We start from the raw sequence: 18,562 nt of genomic DNA, 5'->3' as shown, positions 1-18,562 counted from the left end.
GTGGCAACCGTGGGAGGCATTGACTTAAAAGGGGAAAGATAACTTTGCAGGAAAAGCTTTCTAAATGACCCAGCAGGGTGAGTCAATGTCGTTGAAAGACTGCAGGGGGTGCTAGAAGAACGTAAGCATCCGTGGGCAGCTCAAGGGAGCAACTCAAGCCTTGGGGAGATTTCAGGAAGTTTCAGAACACAGTCTCCCTGGAGACACGTGTGGCACTTCACCTATAAAACCCAGTCATCATACCTGCCTCCCACAATTATTAGAAAGATCGAGTGTGATTACGTAGGCGAAACTAAGATGGGGGAGTTATCTGGGGAAGAAAAAAAAGGCTGCCAGAAGCCAGGACAACAAAATGGCACTGGGTTACTGTTCTGAGCCAATTCCTTGCAATGTAGTGGATGGAGCACGTGGAGTCAGAGAACTCTGGTCTCAATCCTGGCTCCACCACAGTGGGGCTGTGTGGCTTTGGGCAGGCCTCTGCTCCTCTCTGGGCATCAGTTTCCACATCTGTAAAATGGGCATAACACCCCACTCAGTTGCTGTGAGGATGAAATGAGAGAAACGTGTTGGTGTATCTGGTGTCCATGGAGTCCAGCCCTCGGCAGGGCTCAGTGAGTGAAAATGATAGGAGTAGGAAGGTGGGTCAGCCTCCCAGTGTCACCATGAGGAGGCTGGGAGGAGCATCAGGCTTCAGGAGGCTCAGAGGTGGCAGAATGGCCAGAATCTGGATTGCACTAGAGGAACTAGGCCTACTGAGAAGGGCCCTGCCCTGGGGTGGGGCCTCAAAAAACATGGGGACACCTGGGCACCAACACTGAGCATTTGGCCTTGGACCCAAGTCCCGGTCGTGCTGCCTACAAACTAGGGGATCCTAGTCAAGTGTCTTTACTTCTCTGCACCTCACTTTCCTCTTCTGTAAAGTGGGGCTACTATGCCTGCATCACAGGGTTCAATGTGTGTGTGGCTGGGTCCAAAGTTATCATGTTCCCAGCATCCTCTCCCCACGTCCAGCTTTGCCCCTCAACTCTTCTCATCCCAGGGACTTTGGGGAGCAGAATCTGAGAGGAGGGGAGAAGGTAGAAGCCCTGCATGGGGGCTTCCCTGGTGGTACAGTGGTTAGGAATCCGCCTGCCAATGCAGGGGACACGTGTTCGAGCACTGGTCCAGGAAGATCCCACATGCCACGGAGCAACTAAGCCCGTGCACCACAACTTCTGAGCCTGCTCTCTAAAGCCCACGAGCCACAACTACTGAGCCCGCGTGCCACAACTACTGAAGCCCGCATGCCTAGAGCCCGTGCTCCGCAACAAGAGAAGCCACCGCAATGGGAAGCCTCCGCACCGCAACGAAGAGTAGCCCCTGCTCACCACAACTAGAAAAAGCCCGCGCACAGCAATGAAGACCCAACGCAGCCAAAAGTAAATAAAATAAAATAAAAATAATAATAATTTTAAAAAAAAGAAGCCCTGCATGACCAGGCCCAGAGAGGGGAAGGAACCCACGCAAAATCTCCAAGTAAATTACAGGTAAAGCCAGGCTGCTTCCTGGGGGGTTGGCCTTCTGAAAGCAAAGAGCCTCCCTGAACTTACTTGATGTCTGAATCTCTGTCCTTGTCCCTCACTCTGTGACTTCCCAGTGCTTCCCTCGCATTCGCCCGGAGTGCCTGCATTTCCTGAGTTCGTAGGGAGCCTCAGTTCCAGACACTCTACAGTCCTGTTATCAGGAGACCAGAAAGAGGAGAGGCTTCGGGCTGCTGTGAGGTCTGGGGAAAAGGCAGGAGTTTTCAACAGGGAGTCAATGCCAGCGTCCCAAGACCCCAGCCTAAGGAACATCATGCTAGGAGTGCACGCAGACAGGAGGATGGGAGACAGGATGCCTGAGGAGGAAAACATGAGAAAGCTTTAGGAGAGGTGGTCTTAAGACCGGGGAACTAACTGCACAGCAATGGGTTTCATGAGGTCAGGGGCCTCTTGTCTCTTAATAGCTGCTTGAGGTCTTGGGGCAAATTCCTGGTGGCTCCTGCCTCAAAATATATCCAGGCCTTATCTTTCAGTGATATACACTGACATATTTATGGATGAAATAATATGATATCTGGGATTTGTTTCAAAATAATCCAGTTGTCAAGAGGGGTGAAAGGTTTGCATGAACAAAATTGGCTGTGAGCTGATGATGGTTAAAGTGGGTGATGGGGACATCCTTGTATCATTCCTTGTACTATTCTTACTACTTCTGTACATGTTTGATGTTTTCTGTAACAAAAAGTTCCTGTGTCCAGAATCAGCCATTTGTCTCCAGCTTCACGACCACTGCCCTGGTCATCTGGCCTGGATGGCTGCAATCACCTCACAGGTCAGCCTGCATCGGCCGGGCCCCTCCAGACGATTCTCAACACCACCACCAGAGGGAGCCTGTTACAACGTGAGTCCCCTGCTCCAACCCTCCTGTGTCCTCGTCTCAGAGAACCCCAGCCTCCAAGTCCACGCCACCTCGCCCCTGCTACCTCTCAGGCTCCTCTCCAGCCACACTGGCCTCTCTTCAGCCTCCCACAGTCTCCTTCATGACCCCTAGAACCCTATGTGCTGAGGGGGATTTGGGGGCGAAGTCTGATTTGACCAGACTTTATTCACCCATTACATTCAGACATTACAGTATGGCATGGGACACAGCTATACCTTTACAAAAGTATTTGTTGTTTACCTGAAATTCAATTCCAACTGGGCATCCTGTGTTATATCAGGCGACCCCATCTGTAACCGACTATGAGCTAGTCCTACCAAAAGAACCATGTTGTCATCTTAATGTCCACAACGCTTGGCACACAAAGGTGCCCCCTCCTAGCAGACAGTTGCAAAAAAGCACCCTCTGGGCTGATGCAGCTCCTCGCCCAGTTGCAAGGATTTCAGTTCCACTTGCTTCAGTGGCAAAGGTGTCCTGTTGCAGAGCACAACCTGCCCAACCATTCACGGCAGCCCTGCAGGAGGCCAGAAAAGCCGGTGCTTCCAGAATGAGGGAGGTTGAATCTGCCCTCCCAGCTCTTTCTCTCCCCCACAGTGGGTAGGGATGGGGAGGGAGTGACAATGCCAAGGCCTAGACTGGCAGCCCCCTCTGGGTGCTTTGGGATTCGAGCCCATCTGGGATGGGTCTGAACTCTTGCAGTGCCCTGTGGTGGTGGGTAGAAGGGCCCCATGCCAGACGCCAGCTGCCCCCGTGGCCGGAGGGTGTCCACTTGAACCGTTCCAAGTAAACATTTGACCAGCTCAGCCCCGGCCATCATCCCATGCCAACACTTGGCCCTTGTTCCTGGACAGGCCCCTCTGTGTCCCGTCCTTTGTGGCTGACATTTCAGCCGGGCCCTGCAGGGGCTGGGGTGACCCGGTGCCCCATCCCCATTCTGCAGACAGGCTCCAGGGAGGGGGTCCCTGTGGCAGCCGGTACTTGGCGGGGGAGTCCCAGTAGACGGGCCGTCGCCAGGCCGGGTCAGCCACCCGCCTGAACACCCCACGTGGGCCCCAGGGCTGCAGAACCCACGGTCTAACAGTGGAGCCATGGGGCTGCCAGCTGACTCGGCTGCTTTGTTCCAGGCCTGGAGTGGTCTGAGGGTGGCTGAGGACTGTGGCTCCTTCTTTGCTGAGAAGCCACAGATAACGCCGGCGACAGGGCCTGATAAAGCGTCTGTCAGAGGCTCCCTCCCAGACGGGCCCTGCTGTTCCCGCCAGCCCCAAGGGCCCCTGCCGCCCAGGCCTGTCTCCACAGGTCCGCCCCTCCCTGGGGTCTCAGCCCTTCTCTTCCAGGCTGGCAGACCCCTCCCCGCCCGTATCTTCAGTCTGGCTCTCAGAAGTTCCTGAGGCCTTCGGGCCCAGGAGCAGAATAATCTTCTCATTTACTCCCATGAAGAGAATGTCAAGCCATGCGCCTCTCTCAGTGGAATTCCAGACTGTGGCTCCTGGGGAGTTGGGGGAGGGGGATTGGGGGAGCCTGGAATCTCTTCCTAGAACCCCTCAAATGACATCCCGAGTCACCTCTTTCATGTCACATGAGCCCACTCTATGCCGGGCTCTAGGATGGGTGCAGGGGGCACAGGAACAAATAAGACATGGCCCACGAGTATAGGAGCTTCCAGGAAGAGGGCGCTGGAAGATCTACCCCACCCTGACCTGACCCAGGCCTGCACCCCCAGCCTATAGAGGGGTCTGGCCTGGAGTAGGAGGTATGTGAGGGGGTGCTAGCCAGCCTTGGGTGAGACTCACTGCCAAAGGGCCAGAGAATTGGGACCTTGAGTCTTGGATCTGGTGGAGGAGGCACAGGTCCCGCCCTGGGGGTCAGAAGACAAGGCCCAGAGAACAGGCATTTCTGAAGTCAGCCCTCACTGCGTCCTGAGCATGGTGCAGGTGAGCAGGTATGGGCTGGGGGCACTGCCAGAGAAGATGCCCCCCGACGGCAGCGGCCCTGCTCCCCGAGACTGCGTGGGGACACTGGGCTCCCAGTTTGACTGCAGAGAGCTGCCTGCTCTGTGCTGACCAAGCTGAATGAGACCCTTACACAACACAGACGGTGGGAGCTGGAGACCCCAGGCCGGAAGTGAGTCTCAGCTCGGCTTCTCCTCCCTGTGTGACCCAGGGCAGGCCTCTGGCCCTCTCTGAGGATTGGGCTAGGGGCCCTCGAAGGCCTCCCAGGGAGAGAAGCCCCAAGGGAGAGTACCTGTCCAAGGGCCAGTGTGCCCAGGGGGAGAAGGCCTGGGCTGCCTCCCCCCCCCCCCCAGGGGGAGGAATGTCTCTCCAGCTCCGCTTGTTTGGAGTGCTGTGGAGGGAGGGGACCCAGGTTTCCTGCATCTGTGGACCCAGGCGCTGCCTCTCCCGGATGCAGGGACTCGGCATAGCTTCGCAGGGGGCCTCTGGCTCATAAAGGAAGGACCTGAGTTCCAGAGGTTGTAGGGGAGGCCTCCTGCCCTCCCCCACCTATGGCAGCTCCCTCTGAAACCCCTGCGGTCACACAGGCTCAGCCCAAGTGGCCCCCCCAGCACACACACACACACACACACCCCCCCCCAGAACAAACCCTTCCTTCCCTGGCACTCCCTCCCCTGGTGTCTACATCCCTGCCACGGCAGTTCTTCCTCGTGCATTCATTTATCCTTCCCTCAAACATCTACTGTTACACGTATGTGCCAGGCACAGGGGCCTAGCGGTGAATGAGACAGACCCAGCTCCTGCCCTGGACGAGCCTACAGTCCTGTGGGGCGAGACAGACCTCTGAAGAGAGAACTACAGGTGAGTGACAAGGGTGGTGAAGAAGCAGAACGGGCTGTGAGAGAGGGCGGGAAGTGGGACATAAGGTCAGGGAGGGAAGGCCCTTCTGAGGAGGTGACACTGAAACTGACACTTGGAGGCAGGTGAGAAGTGAGAGATGAGTCCTGGGCTGGTCCTGGGCTGGGTCACTCATCTCTGGAATCTCCCTCCAGCTGCCCCCGCCTCACACCTACCGCGGTGCCTGTGTCAGACCAAGTTCATGCAGGTTGAAAACAGGGCCAGTGTGTGACATTTCTGCTGGAAGCAGGCAAAGGAGTGGCACCAAGGGGAGGTGGACCCTGGATCGTGGCCCCAAGATAGGAAGGGCTGCGGGGCTGGGGTTCACTCTCCACAGTACCTGGCAGAGAAGCCCCCCTCATGCCAAGTACTCCCCGCATGAATACTATAGATGCACTCCCTCTTCAGAGCAGAAGGAACACACCCCCAGCCTCTGCTCAGGAGGGGCCGTGTCCCCCCGGGCATAAGGGAGAAGCTTGGTTGGCGGCCCAAGCCTTCAGCCTCTCACTCTCCCCTCTGCCCATGGCCTTGCCTGGCTCTGCTGCAGACTTCCTGTGTGGCCTTGGGGATGTCACTCCCCTCCCTGGGCTTGGGACAGTGACCTCGGGACAGGGTGGAAGGATGGAAGTGATACAGTTGTCCCCAGCCAGTTGATCCTGAGGGCATTTTGGATGTGGGCCAATGAGAGGTGAGGGTGGGGCTCTGTCACTCCATTGCTGGGTGAACCTGGGGTCCTCAAGGCTCTCTCTGGGGAATCTTGCCCATCTGCAAATAGAGGGGATGCTCTCAATGCCATCTCATCGGCCCCCGACCAGGAAAGCGGAACGCTCCCCACTTCAGGGTCTCCACTGCACACCAGCCCTGGGGACCTGAGCACCGGCGAGTTACCACATTTAATGATAAAGACTATAATCTTCTCATCGCAAAGCAAAGCAACAGAAAAAAAAGACCCAGTCCCCTTCCATACTTCAATTCTAACAGCACGGCACCATCTGAGCCTAGCTAATGCTTGGTCCATGACAGGACACGGGTGCTGGAAGGCAGTCCTTGCCCCTCAGAGTGGCACTGGGAAGCAGGGAATGTCCGCAGGTGCCGATTCTGAGACACGCACAACTACATTCTCCATCTCATTTACTCTTCACCAGCTTTCCAGGTAGTGCACTTTTTTCTTTTTACCTTTTAATTGAAATATACATAGCATGATGCACATGAATCTCAAATCGTTCATGGAGCTCAAGTTCAATGAACTTTGACATGCGTATCAACCTGTGTGACAACCAGATCAAGACAAAAAACAGTTCCAACATGCCAGAAGATTCTCTCAAGCCCCCTTCCAGTCCGCAACCCCTAAGGATAACCACTATCTTAGCCTCTCTCACCATAGATTAGCTTTACCTGTTCTTGAACTTCTTATTAATGGAATAACACGTACCTATTCTTTGCGCCTGGCTTCTTTCACTCAACAGCATGTCAGATTCATTCATGTTGTTGCATCCGTCTCTCCGCAGTTTCTTTATGTTGTTGTGTATTATTCCATTGCAGGGGCGATACCACACCTCATTTAGCCATTCTTCTGCTGATGGACACCAGAGTTGATTCCATTTCGGGGCTATTGTGACCAACCCCCAGGATCACCCTGCCCGTGCCTTTTTGGACATGCACATTTACCTCCCTCGGTTAAGTACCTAGGAGCACACCCACAGGGTCAGGGATGGGTGGACGCTTAGCTTTCATAGCTATTTAGGCAGTAGGTATGTTCAGCCCCATTTTACAGACAGAGAGGCCAAGGGTCAGAGAGTTTAAATCACTCACCAAGCTCACACAATTACTAAGTCATGGAGCCTGGTCTGGAATCCAGAGATTTCTGACTCCAAATTCTCTCTAATCCTGCTTTTTAGAACAGGTGAAGGGGGTGCAAGGGTGGAGGGAGCCAAAAGAGAGGGGAAGCAAAGGGGTGACTCTGATAGCCTGCTCTGTAATCGGCTCCTGGCACGTCCAAGCCGCCTTGGGAGGGCACAGCTCCACTCCCAGGCAGACACAGAATAAGCACAGCAACTCAGAGCTGTAAAGAGCACGCAGGGTCTGGCCCCTCCACTCGCCGGTCTCACACCCTCCCTCTCCCTTCCCACTCATTCCAGCCACACTGCCTTCCTTGCTACACCCTGAAAGTGCCAGCCGGGGTCCCGCCTCACTGGCCTTTCCACCTTCAGCTCCCACTTTCAGAACTGTTCCTGCCTCAGACAGCCACGTGGCCCCTCCCCCACTTCTTTGGGCCTCTGCTTCATTTCCCAGTTGAAAAGAGCACCCCTATCACACGCTGTCCCCTCCATCTGACCTAATATTTTGTGTATATTTGTTTATTGCCTGTCCCCTACACTAGCATGTGACCTCCGGAGGGCCAGGCCTCACAATCTTGTGTGCCGCTCCACCTTCAATATGTGGCACAGTGCCTGGCACCTGATAGGCCCTCCAGAAATACTTGTTGAATGAATGAATGAATGAATGAATGAAAAGCAACCCCCAGGAGCAGCTGGTGGCAAGTCGCAGGCCAGGAGGGGCTTTTGGTGCCAGATCCGGCTGCCATGTTCATGTTCTGAGATAAAGCTCCCGCAGGCCAGGGCGTTGGTCTAGAGCCATTGGCTGGGGTGAGGTGGTGCCCTGGTGGCCTCCAGGCACTGCAGCAACTCAGCCATCACAGCCGGCTCTCAGTGGAGCCAGATGGACAAGGGCACCAATGTGCACTTGGGTACCTGTTGGGCTGGCCCTTCAGGATGGGGGAGTTTAGGATTCCTGGGTAAGAAGAGGGAGCCAGTGGTCACAGATCCCCCCAAATGACTTTTCCCTTAGGGGGTCTTAGAGATCATCTTCAAAAAAGATGGGCCTGGGAATGAATGATTTGAGGGGTCCAGGAAGGTTCCCAGCTCCTTCCACCCCTGCCTAGAATACATTCTTCATTCCCTACTGCCACTTGCTGGTCTGGGAAGCCTTTGCTGATTCACATTACAACCCTGGGCCTCATTTCTTCCTTCTATAAAATGGGTGGAATTTGGCCATGAAGTACAGTGAGGAAACAGTCCTAGATCAAAGGTCTGCTGGCATGAATTCTCATACCTCAGGACTGCTGTGTATTCTCTGGCAAAGTCCTGCCCTCTCTGGGTTTCAGATTCCCATGTGTCAAATGCAGGACTGTGGCAGAACTATCTCCAAAGACTGAAATCCTCCCTCAGGTATGACTGACCTCCTGTTCTTTCCCAAGGAAGGACAAGTTTATCCAGGGATATAGGGAGACGGAGCCAAGGAAGAGGTTGATGACATAAAATATGAACTTTGCCAGTGTTACACCTTTGCTCTGACCTGGGCTTGCTAGACGTTTCCTCTCTGAACTCCACTGAATGCCTGGCTGGGCTTTGGATAATCTGGGCAGGTGAGTGGGGGAGCTGTGTTCTGCTTCTCTCTCTGTAAACAGGGCTCTGAGTCCCAGAGGGTGACCAACACCAGACCACAGCTACGAACTGTCTCCGAGAGTTTGCCCAAGCTGCTCACAATTCTACCACGTCTCCCCATCACCACCAAGACCAGGAAAAGTTTAGCCCAAACTTTTCACTCTAAGTCAGAGAGAGACCTAATTTTCAGATGAAGAAAACGAAGGTCTTCCTAGGGATCCCACAGACCATTCATTCGAGCACATACATACGCCCAAGTCTGGGCTTGCCGCGTGTCGTGTTACCTCACTGACACCGCACACAAGCCTGTAAGAAACATGCCATTATTCTCCCCATTTGACAGATGGAAGAACTACCACTCAGAGAGGTTAAGTGACTTACGTAAGGTCACAAAGCTGGGAGTAGCAGGGCCAGGATTTAAAACCAGGTCTGACTTCACATCTGCTCTCCATGCTTCCTTCCCGTGGACTGAGGTAGAAAGGGGAGTATTTTGTGCTTCAGAAGCCCAGGAACCTGAGAGATGGGTTCTGCCGACAAGGTTGGGTAGAATCTACCCAACAAGAGGTGGGTAGGGGAGCCAAGGCCTTTGCACCTGCTGTTTGCTTTATCCAAAAAGCCTTCCCCTAGGTAACTGCCTTGCTCACTCCCACACTTCACTCAGGTCTCAGCTCAAAGGGCACTTGACCAAGAAGACCTTCCTTCTAGGACCACTGAGTCTAAATTGAACAACTCCTCCCACTCTCCTTAGCCCATTATAGTAACACCTATCACCATCTGAAGCACTATCTTATCTGATGTGAATATTCATTTATTGTTTGCTTGTTGTTTGTCTCCTCTGAGAATGTACGATTTTATCTGTCTTGTTCATCACTATAACCCAAAGCCTAACACAGCACCGAGTAGGTGTTCAATCGGTATTTGCTGAGGGAAGGCATGAGAGACTGAGTGCCTTTTCCCCTAATAACTGAAAGAAAATGGAGCATCTCTTATCTGCTAGGCATAGAGGAGAGTGAACCCGCCCACATCTCAGTCATCCCTAGATGGTAACCCATTTCACAGATGGGGGAACTGAGGTTCCCTCCAGCATCAAGGGCCCACGGATGGAAAGATGGCACATGGCAGATGAAGCAGCCCGTTGGGGTGGGGATGCGTGACCCCACGAGTCTGGCTCCGAGCCCAATGTTCCTTGTAAGAGTGGGGGCGGCGCCCAGAAAGGGGAAGGGGTGCTGAAGGCCCCCCAGCCCTCGCAGAGCACTCTGGGCTGTGCTGTGCGCCGCAGGGCCCTGGCCTCGTGCCGGGGCCGCACCCTGGGCCGAGCCGCTCAAATTCCTCCCCTCCCACCCCCGCGCTGGCGCCTCCCGCCGCCCCCTGCCACCCCAGCTGCCCGAGCGCGGCCCCTGCGAACCCCCGCTCCTTCCCCTTCCGCGGGCCTGCCAGGCGGAGGGTAGTGAGGACGGGCCAACCCAGCCCGGGCGCTCTTGCCCCCCGGGGTCCCCCGGCCCGCCCGTCCCGGGCCCCCAGACTCGGGGCGCCCGCAGGCCCCGCGGGTCAGTGGGAACCGGCAATTTCCCGGCCGCCCGCCCGGCCGCCCGCTCTGTACTTAGGCTGATGACGGGTTCCCGCGGCCCTGGTGGCGGGGCAGGCGGTGGGTTCAGGGCGGGCGAAGCCGGCCCAGCCGGTCCCGTGCTCGGCTCTCAGGCGGCCGCCGGGCCTGTGTCATCCACCAGGAATTTCTGTTTTCCCCTCCGCGGGGCTGGAAGAAAAAACAATAATTAGGTCACTGGGCAGGCGGCAGAGAGGGTGTGGGACAGGCCAGTGGCGCCCTGTTGGGCAGGGAAAGGGTCTGGGAGGATGATGGGGAAGGAGAGGCCCCCGCAGTGCTCCCTTCCCCCTTCCTGCCCTCCCCAGGATGCTGGCTGATGAAGGCAAAGGCATCCCGGACTACTGCCACCCGTTTCCTCATGGGCCCATTCATTCCGTGAGCATTTATCGGGCATCGCCTGTGCGCCAAATTCTGTGCTAGGCGCTGGGGACCGAGCACTGAACGAAAGAGAAGGAAAGACTTCTTAGAAAAGACCCACAGGCAACCACGCAAAAATATACAGTCATCGCTCCCGTGTGAGGGCTGCGGGGATTGGTTCCAGGACCCCTGTTGATACCAAAATCCAGGGGTGCTCAAGTCCCTTATATAAGATGGGGTAGTAGTTCCAAAATAACAAACGCACGTCCTCCAGTGTACTTTAAATCATCTCTAGACTACTTATAATACCTAATACAACGCCATGTAAATAGTTGTAAATGCAATGTAAATGCTATGTAAATAGTTGCCGGGCCAACAGCAAATTCAAGTTTTGCTTTTTAGAGCTTTCTGGAGTTTTTTTCTGAATATTTTCCATCCAGGGTTGATTGAATTGCAGAGGCAGACGCCATGGATGAGGGAGGGCTGACTGTATAGTGGGAGGCCTGCTGCACAGGACAGAGGAGTTTCAGGGGATGGAAGTTAGGAAAAGCTTCCCTGAGGAAGCGGCACCTGCACAGAGGCCTGAAGGAGGAATGCGGATTGGCCAGGCCAAGTGGAGGGGGAGGCAGGGAGGGTGGGGGTGTTGGTGGCGAAAGGAACAGCATGTGCAAAGGCTTGGACGTAAGAGGCAGTGCATGTTACAAGGACTGGGAGTACAGGAGAGAAGAACCAATGAACGCTTCATTCTGAATGTGATACTGATGAAAGACACATACTTTTGGTCTCATGAGGCCCCCTAAACACAAGCCAGCTACTTTATCTGGGGCTCAACTGAAGATATAGCCCCCTGTTTCTACACTGGAGGAAACCTGTTTTGGACTTGCCTCACTGAGAGGTACTAGGTCTGGATACTGTACCTATGTGCAGTTTAAGGGATTTTCAAGGGTCATTTGGACTTGGTACGTTTCTCAGTTTTTTTTTTTTTTTCTTTCCATTTCTCACCTTTTACTCTGACCTTTGGACAAGTCCCTGGAAAAGATGGGATGCCAGAGCAACTCTATCTGGCTGTAGAGTTCACGGTATGAGTGATAAGACCAGGGAGGTGGTCAGGATTGAAGCATAAAAGGTCTTAGGGCCATGGTAGGGAGGTTAGATGTTATCTTAAGGGAAGTCAGGGTTGAAAGCAGGGTGGGAGGGGACAGGATCCAATTTCTGAAAACTTACTGCTGATAATATCCACCATTTATTTAGCTCCTATTAGGTGTACAGGGCTAAGTGTTTTATGCACATCATCTCACTAAGCTTGATGAGACTCTTATGAGAATGTTTTTTAGCCCCATTTTGTAGAAGAGGCCAGGGAGGTCATTCGCCCAGGGTTGCCTGCTACTAAGGGGCAGAACCAGAACTGAACTGTGCTAGGCCCTGTTCTGAGAGCCGTAGGAAGAAAGACGGGGGCTCTAGCCCTACTCTCAAGGAGCTTGTGGGCTGCTGGGGGGACACGTGCGTGTGATGTATTAGAGCCACGGCAGAGTGGAGTTTACTTCTCTCTCCTATGATGACCTAGGGGTAGATTGTCCAGGACGGAAATGGTGATCCTAGTCCCCGAGCTTGTCCAGGCAGCCAGGCCCCCTCCACCTTATTGCTCTGCCGTCTTGATGTGTCCAAGTTGGCTGCCCCCCCATCCCCATTCTGGGCAGAGGGAGGGAGCATGTCCTTTCTCCTTAGGGAACATCACTGCTACATCTTCATCTGTATCTATATCTGCAGCTGTATCTGTATTTGAATCCACATCCACATATGAATCTATATCTATATCAATAGATCTACCAATGACCTAGTATCCAAAGCAACAGCTTTAAGAAGGTTTAGTGCCCAAAAGGTAAAATACAATGATGGATAAAGCCAGCCCCTAGTGGCAAAACATGGAAAACATTACAGCAGAGAGAGAATTATTTCACTTCCTATTGAGGTCCTATTGGTAGTTTCCTTAACAAAACTATTCCTGCATATAATACTTGATCATCTGAACAAAATAAAATATTTTTGGTATGATTTTGATAAAAATAAATTAATTTTTTCCCAAAATGTAACCTTATAAAATTGTGGAATGTCACGTGTATCTGTGGGTTTTATGGGTCAGAAACAGTTGCAAAGATGAACAAGACAGGGCACTGCCCTCTGCGGTTCTTTCAACCACACCCCACTCCCTCAGAGGAAATGGTGCCTAGACAGGCATTCGGGACATGGCAAATTGCCCTTGGTCTGTGCTTTGGGGGCCCATCAGGAGAGTGATGTGGGAGACAGAGAGTCTAGAGCACTGGTTCTCAAAGTGTGGTCCTCCGCTAGCCACATCAGCACCACCTGAAACTTGTCAGAAATGCAGATTCTCAGGCCCCACCCAGGCCTACAGAATCAGAAACCCCAAGGATGGGGCCCAGCTCTTGGTTTTCACAAGCCCTCCAGATGATTCTGATGCAAACTAAAGTTTGAGAACCACTGGTCTAGGGCCCTGCACACTGGGCTGAGAGTTGGAAAACCTTGGTTCCAATCCTGGACCTGGCAGTCCCAGGCTCTGTGACCTTGGGCAAGTCAGTTTCTGTGGGTCAGGAGTCTGGGCAGAGCCTAGCTGGCCCTCTGCCTCGTGGTCTGTCACAGGCTGCAGTCAAGCTGTCAGCCAGGCCTGCAGTCATCTGAGCTCATGTGGGGATGGCTCCACATCCAAGCTCACTCACGTGCTTATTGGCAGGATTTGGTGCCTCGTGGGTTGCTGGACTGCAGACCTCAGTTCCTTGCTGGCCTCGCTGGTCCCGCTGGCTGTTGGCCGGAGCCCTGCTGCATGGGCCTCTCTGTTGGGCAGCTCACAACTTGGCAGCTGGCTTCCCTCAGAGAGAGCAAAAGCATGCCCCAGATGAAAGGCGTGGTCCTTTTGTAACCTAATATCAGAAGTGACATTCCATCACTTTGCTGTCCTCCGTTTGTCAGGAGCGGTCACTAGGTCTAGCCCACACTGAAGGAGAGGGGATTATACTGATCCAGGAGGCAGGGGTCATCTTAGAAGCCCCTACCACATCTGCAAAGGCTTGTTCCAAGCGAGCCCTAAGATGGAGGGAACTCCAAATGGAGGACATCCTGGGAGAGGCCAGAGAAATGTAGGGGAGGGCTCCCAAGACAGGGTCCCCAGTGCCTGCCCACCCTGATTTTTATCTTCACTGCAGGGCCTGTCTGATGGTGGGGGGTATTTGCAGCCAGCGGGAGCTGCATTCCAGGGCTGGGTACTTAACATTCCAGAGGAGCTCTCAGCTAATTATTGCCTTGCCTGTCCTAGGCCTGGACCACCCGGTTCCCCTGAGCTCCCATGGCTTGGCCAGAGGACTCTGGTGGCTTTGTTCTTGGGTCCCACTGCGAGGCCCAGAGATGGGCCAGACTAAACCAGGGTCACACAGCAATGAGTCGGCAGTCACAGCGGGGCTGGAGCTCAGGCCCTTTCACCCACAGCTTGTGGGCCAGGGGCAGATGCAGCAGGAGTCTTGGGGCTGAGCTTCCTGGGGGTGAGGGGGATTAAAGCAGACCCCAGGCAAATGACTGCTCTGGGCCTCCATTCCTCAGCTGTAAAAAGGGGAATTTTCCCCAGATCCTATAATATGTGACAAAGACTCTCTCCTTGACCAAACTTCAGACAGGCTCCTCTGAGCCCCCTTTTCAACTAGGCCTTGTCCTTGGGCCTTGTCTTTGGCCTTGTCCTTGGGCCTTGTCTTTGGCCTACCTCGCCCAATTTTAGCAAGAATCCTGCTAAATCAGTTTAGTGAGGATCCTCCACGCTTGGTATCTGATCACCCTGGCCTGCCTTCAGCAAGAATCCTGTTAAGTTGGTTTAGTAAGAATCGTCCCCCCCCTTGATGTCTCCTCTTAGTAATTTTCCATCCACTGACCCCTCATTCTGCTTGTTGGCTATAAACCCTGGCTGTCTTTGCTGTACCCAATGTTGAGCCTCATCTCTCCTCGCTACTGTGATAGTCTTGACACCTATAGCAATAGTCCTGAATAAAGTCTTCCTTACCTGTTTTAACCATTTTAACAAATGGCAGAATAACTTTCCTTTAACCATGCATCCTATTATATACACGTTCCAGTCCCTTCCCCGTGCAAAGGCGTCCCAGGAGGCATGAAATTCCCACTGCTTCCCGGTAGCGAAAGGGGAGTGTGGGCTTGGGGTGGGCAGTCCTTTGTCCCAACACACGAACAAGCAAAGGGCTTGGGCAGCAGGAAGCCTTGGGCCTGAGAAAGGCCAGCAGGGCCAAAATCTCTAGATGCCCTTCCCTCCTTTTCCTTCTCAGTTGGGCCCACTCAGCTCTGAGGACTTCGGAACAAACACTGAGGATGTCGGAGAGCAAGATGGCGAGAGGGAGGACTCTGACGGGGGCTTAGGGGAACACTGGGCCAGAGAAGGAATTGGGTGGGTGTAGGACTCCACACGTGAAAATGGAGGCAGGACATTTCCAGTGAAGTCATGGCATAAGATGCTGCAGGGCCCAGAGGATGGGACTCGAATAAGTGAGAGGTGCCTATGGCGCTGAGGATTCTGGGAGGCTGCTGCCCGCCTCTGCCACCTCGGTGCTCAAGGTCACGGTCCTCCAGCAAGAGCCACAGGCAAGCAGCCCAGACTCCTCCTCCACCGGGGGCAGTGCTCACCTGCTTCTCCCCTCTTTCCTCAGCACCCAACTTCTGGGGTTCCCTGAACCTCCCCCAAAGAGTGGGTGCTCTATTATAAATCTAAATCATGTAGATTTGTTAAATAGGTTCACATATGCAAGGCACAAACTCAAAAACTCTCACTCCCTCCCCGTCCCCCTAGCCCCCGCTGCCCCCCTCCTGAGGCAACCTTTGCTACTACAAGTATACATGCTTTTTTTCTTACACAAATAGTAAGTAGCTCACTGCATTCACTTATTATTATATCTTGGATTATTCCATACCAATCCAAGTCATTCTTTTGATACCAGCATAGTATTCTATTATATGAACATACCAATGTGTATTTAACTAGTCTCCAAAATGGCAGCAGATTCGTACTGGCACCTAACCCTTTGGCAGTAAACACATGGAGAGTGTCTCCTATGGATCAGGCCCTCGATATGTCCTAGAGACACAGGGGTGGTTGCATCCTGGTCCCTGCGAACTGGAGTTCCCAGGCTCATGGAAGTGACCGATCGACTTGGGCATCGCAGAGTGGGATAACAGCCCAAGGGGAGCCATTCCAGGAAAGCATGCTTCTTCCTTGGGTTGGGAAAGAGGTAGGCCTTTGAGCACATAAGTGGGCTTTCTTTGAAGGGTAAGTTGGATTTTACTGACAGGAAAGGGAAGGGTGGCTTTGTAGGCTAAGGGAACTGTGTGAGCAGATTGGAGGAGGGGGATGGCCCACGTGTGTCTGTAATGAATGAGGGCCCAGGGCGTGTGGGCAGAGGTGGAATGAGGCTGTTTGGAGCATGAGTCTGGGGAAGCCTTGAATATCAGGGAGACGGCTTGTGGCCTGAACCCTGCTGTTCTCCCAGAGCCTCCCCTGTGGTCACCTCCTCTGGGAAAGGGGGCTCAGGGGAGGGGGTGGAAGGAAAAGGAGACAGGGCTGAGGCAGCTCGAGGCCTGGTGGAGTAGTGGCTCGCCAGGATTGAGATCTGCCCTGTGCTGGGCATTCTGTTTGATTCAATTCTGCTACATTTACTTTATCTCTGAACCATTGGAGAGTTAGCTGCAGACATCATTGTATTCTTCCCTAAGTATTTCAGCAAATATCTCTTCAGAATGAGGACATTTCCCTACACTGTCCCTATACAGTGATGACACTTAGGAAATTTAACATTGTCATACTGTTATCTAATGTACTCTCCATATGCAAATTTGTCCAATTGTCTCAATAATGCCCTTCGTAGCCTCCCCATCCTACTCAGGATCCAATCAGGCATCACCTTTTGCATCTCCTTTAACCTAGAATAGTTCTCCAGACCTTTTCTTTCTTCCTTCCTTTCATGCCATTGGCGTTTTTGAAAAGTCCAGGCCAGATGCCTCGCATCATGTCACCCTATTTGATTTGTCTGACGTTTCCTCAAGACTAGATCCAGGGTCAGGGTTTCCAGCAGGAACCTGGGTGCTGTGTGCTTCTCGGGTGGGTTTGCCCCATTACTCGTGGTATTAAATTTCATCACCGGGTGGGGTCCAGCAGGTTTTTCCATTGTAATAAGTTAGGCTCAATGTTCACCTCCACTTCATCTTGTAGATGAACAGCCTGAAGCTCAGAGACATCAAGTGACCTGCACACAGACAGCTAGAACGAGGGAGGGCTCAGATGCGAACTCCATTCTGACTCTTAAACACTGCACTACGCTGCCTCTCCACAAGTAATACATAATAATGATAGAAAAATTAGAAAATACAGAAAAGCTAAAAGAAAAAGGAGAAACCACTGGGATTCCATTACCTGGAGATCACTTTTGTTAAAGTTTTGGGTGTATGTCTTTCTAGATTTCCCCCCGTGTGAATACACACATATCAATATATATTTATTTTCACAAAAATGGGATCATCTTATTGTCCAAGCTGCTGTTTTCATTTAATACAGTACAGCCTGAGTGGGGAAGGCACACGGCCATGTTTATTGTCTGTTCTCTGTTTCACCCCCACCTCAAGGCTGTCCCAGAAGTGACAGAAACTCAACATGGCTTGAAGGACCCACGGAGGGAGAGGACTCAGGGATTAGGCTTGTCTCGAGGGTGGCTCCCAGAACGCTTGGCTACAGGGACCCTAAGGGGATGGCGGGTGGAGGGTCAGCACAGGTGCCAGCCCCACAGCCAAATGCAATGGGCGGCCTGGGTATCTTCCCGCAGCTGGGTCTCTCTCTGGTTACCCAAGGTCAGAACTCAACCCTCTTTATGCTTCCAGCACCTCCTGGACGTCATGAGGGCAAAACCCAGGCCAAGCTGCCACCTGGTGAGGTGGGCGGGTCCCCGCACAGGGTGGGTAGAGAGCCGGGCTCTGGTCTCGGCTCTGCCACTGACAGCAGAGTGACCTTGGACAAGTCACGTTCCTCTGCTTTCCTCATTCATTCACTCCACAACCTGTCTACACACCTGGCCAGGACTGGGCTGGGTGCTGGGGACTCAAGGTGGCGCAGTGACTAAAATCCAGGGGGAAAGAGCTGAGCTGGAGTCAGAAGAGGGTCTAGGTGTGAGGGTCTGAGGCTTGAAACAGCTCAAGGGCTGTTTTAAGAACAAGAATACCAAACTATGAATATAGAATTGGTTACAGAGTCTTGGAAGGGCTGCTGCAAGTGAGGGGCCCTGAGGTTGAAACTGCTTTAGCTTCAGGGTAAATTCACCTCTGGCAAAAGGGACTCCAGAGAGAGGAAAGCCCAGAGGCCACTGGCACCAGCACCTCCACCACTGCCCTTGGTCCCCACTCACCTCCACTCTACCTGGGCCTCTAGTTGGGACAACATGGAATAACAATCATGGGCTGGACCCTGAGCCTTGTCTGCTCTGGGCTTAAACAAGGATGCCTTAAATACACCTGCCCCTCTGTTTGGTGTTAGGGTTTGGTAAATACTTCTGGCCATGTTTAGGATTCTTTCTCACTGCTTTATCAGGAAGGGCTGCCAATCAGCATGCAAACCTTTTCTACTGTCTACTGAGAGAATCACATGGTCTCCCTCCACTATCTGTCAGTGCCGTGAACACTGCTGGTGGAGTTCCCAAGAGCTATCACCTTGGCATCCCTGAAGTAAACTCCTATTGGGTCACGAGGTATTATTCTTTTGATTGACTACAGTGCTAGATTTCTTTTGCTAATATATTGCTTAGAATTCT

The 18,562-nt window shown here is 53.1% G+C and overlaps 1 protein-coding gene across 1 annotated transcript in view; it reads right to left on the bottom strand.

Moving 5' to 3' along the window:
* LOC309624815 (uncharacterized protein) overlaps positions 1-13,638 on the bottom strand; it is a 48,200-nt gene extending 34,562 nt beyond the window's left edge. Inside the window, exons 1-4 of the mRNA XM_082383507.1 lie at positions 13,442-13,638; positions 10,350-10,502; positions 6,739-9,217; positions 1,590-1,876 (exon numbers count right to left, since the gene is read on the bottom strand). Coding sequence (XP_082239633.1) covers positions 1,590-1,876; positions 6,739-6,790 — 339 coding nt within the window. The 5' untranslated portion in view covers positions 6,791-9,217; positions 10,350-10,502; positions 13,442-13,638. The remainder of the gene's footprint in view (positions 1-1,589; positions 1,877-6,738; positions 9,218-10,349; positions 10,503-13,441) is intronic.
* Between the last annotated feature and the right edge of the window lie 4,924 nt (positions 13,639-18,562).

Source organism: Balaenoptera borealis, assembly GCF_965194805.1.
Source record: "Balaenoptera borealis genome assembly, chromosome: 3".
Taxonomy (NCBI): Eukaryota; Metazoa; Chordata; class Mammalia; order Artiodactyla; family Balaenopteridae; genus Balaenoptera; species Balaenoptera borealis.
This window is presented reverse-complemented; position numbering and strand designations above follow the sequence as displayed.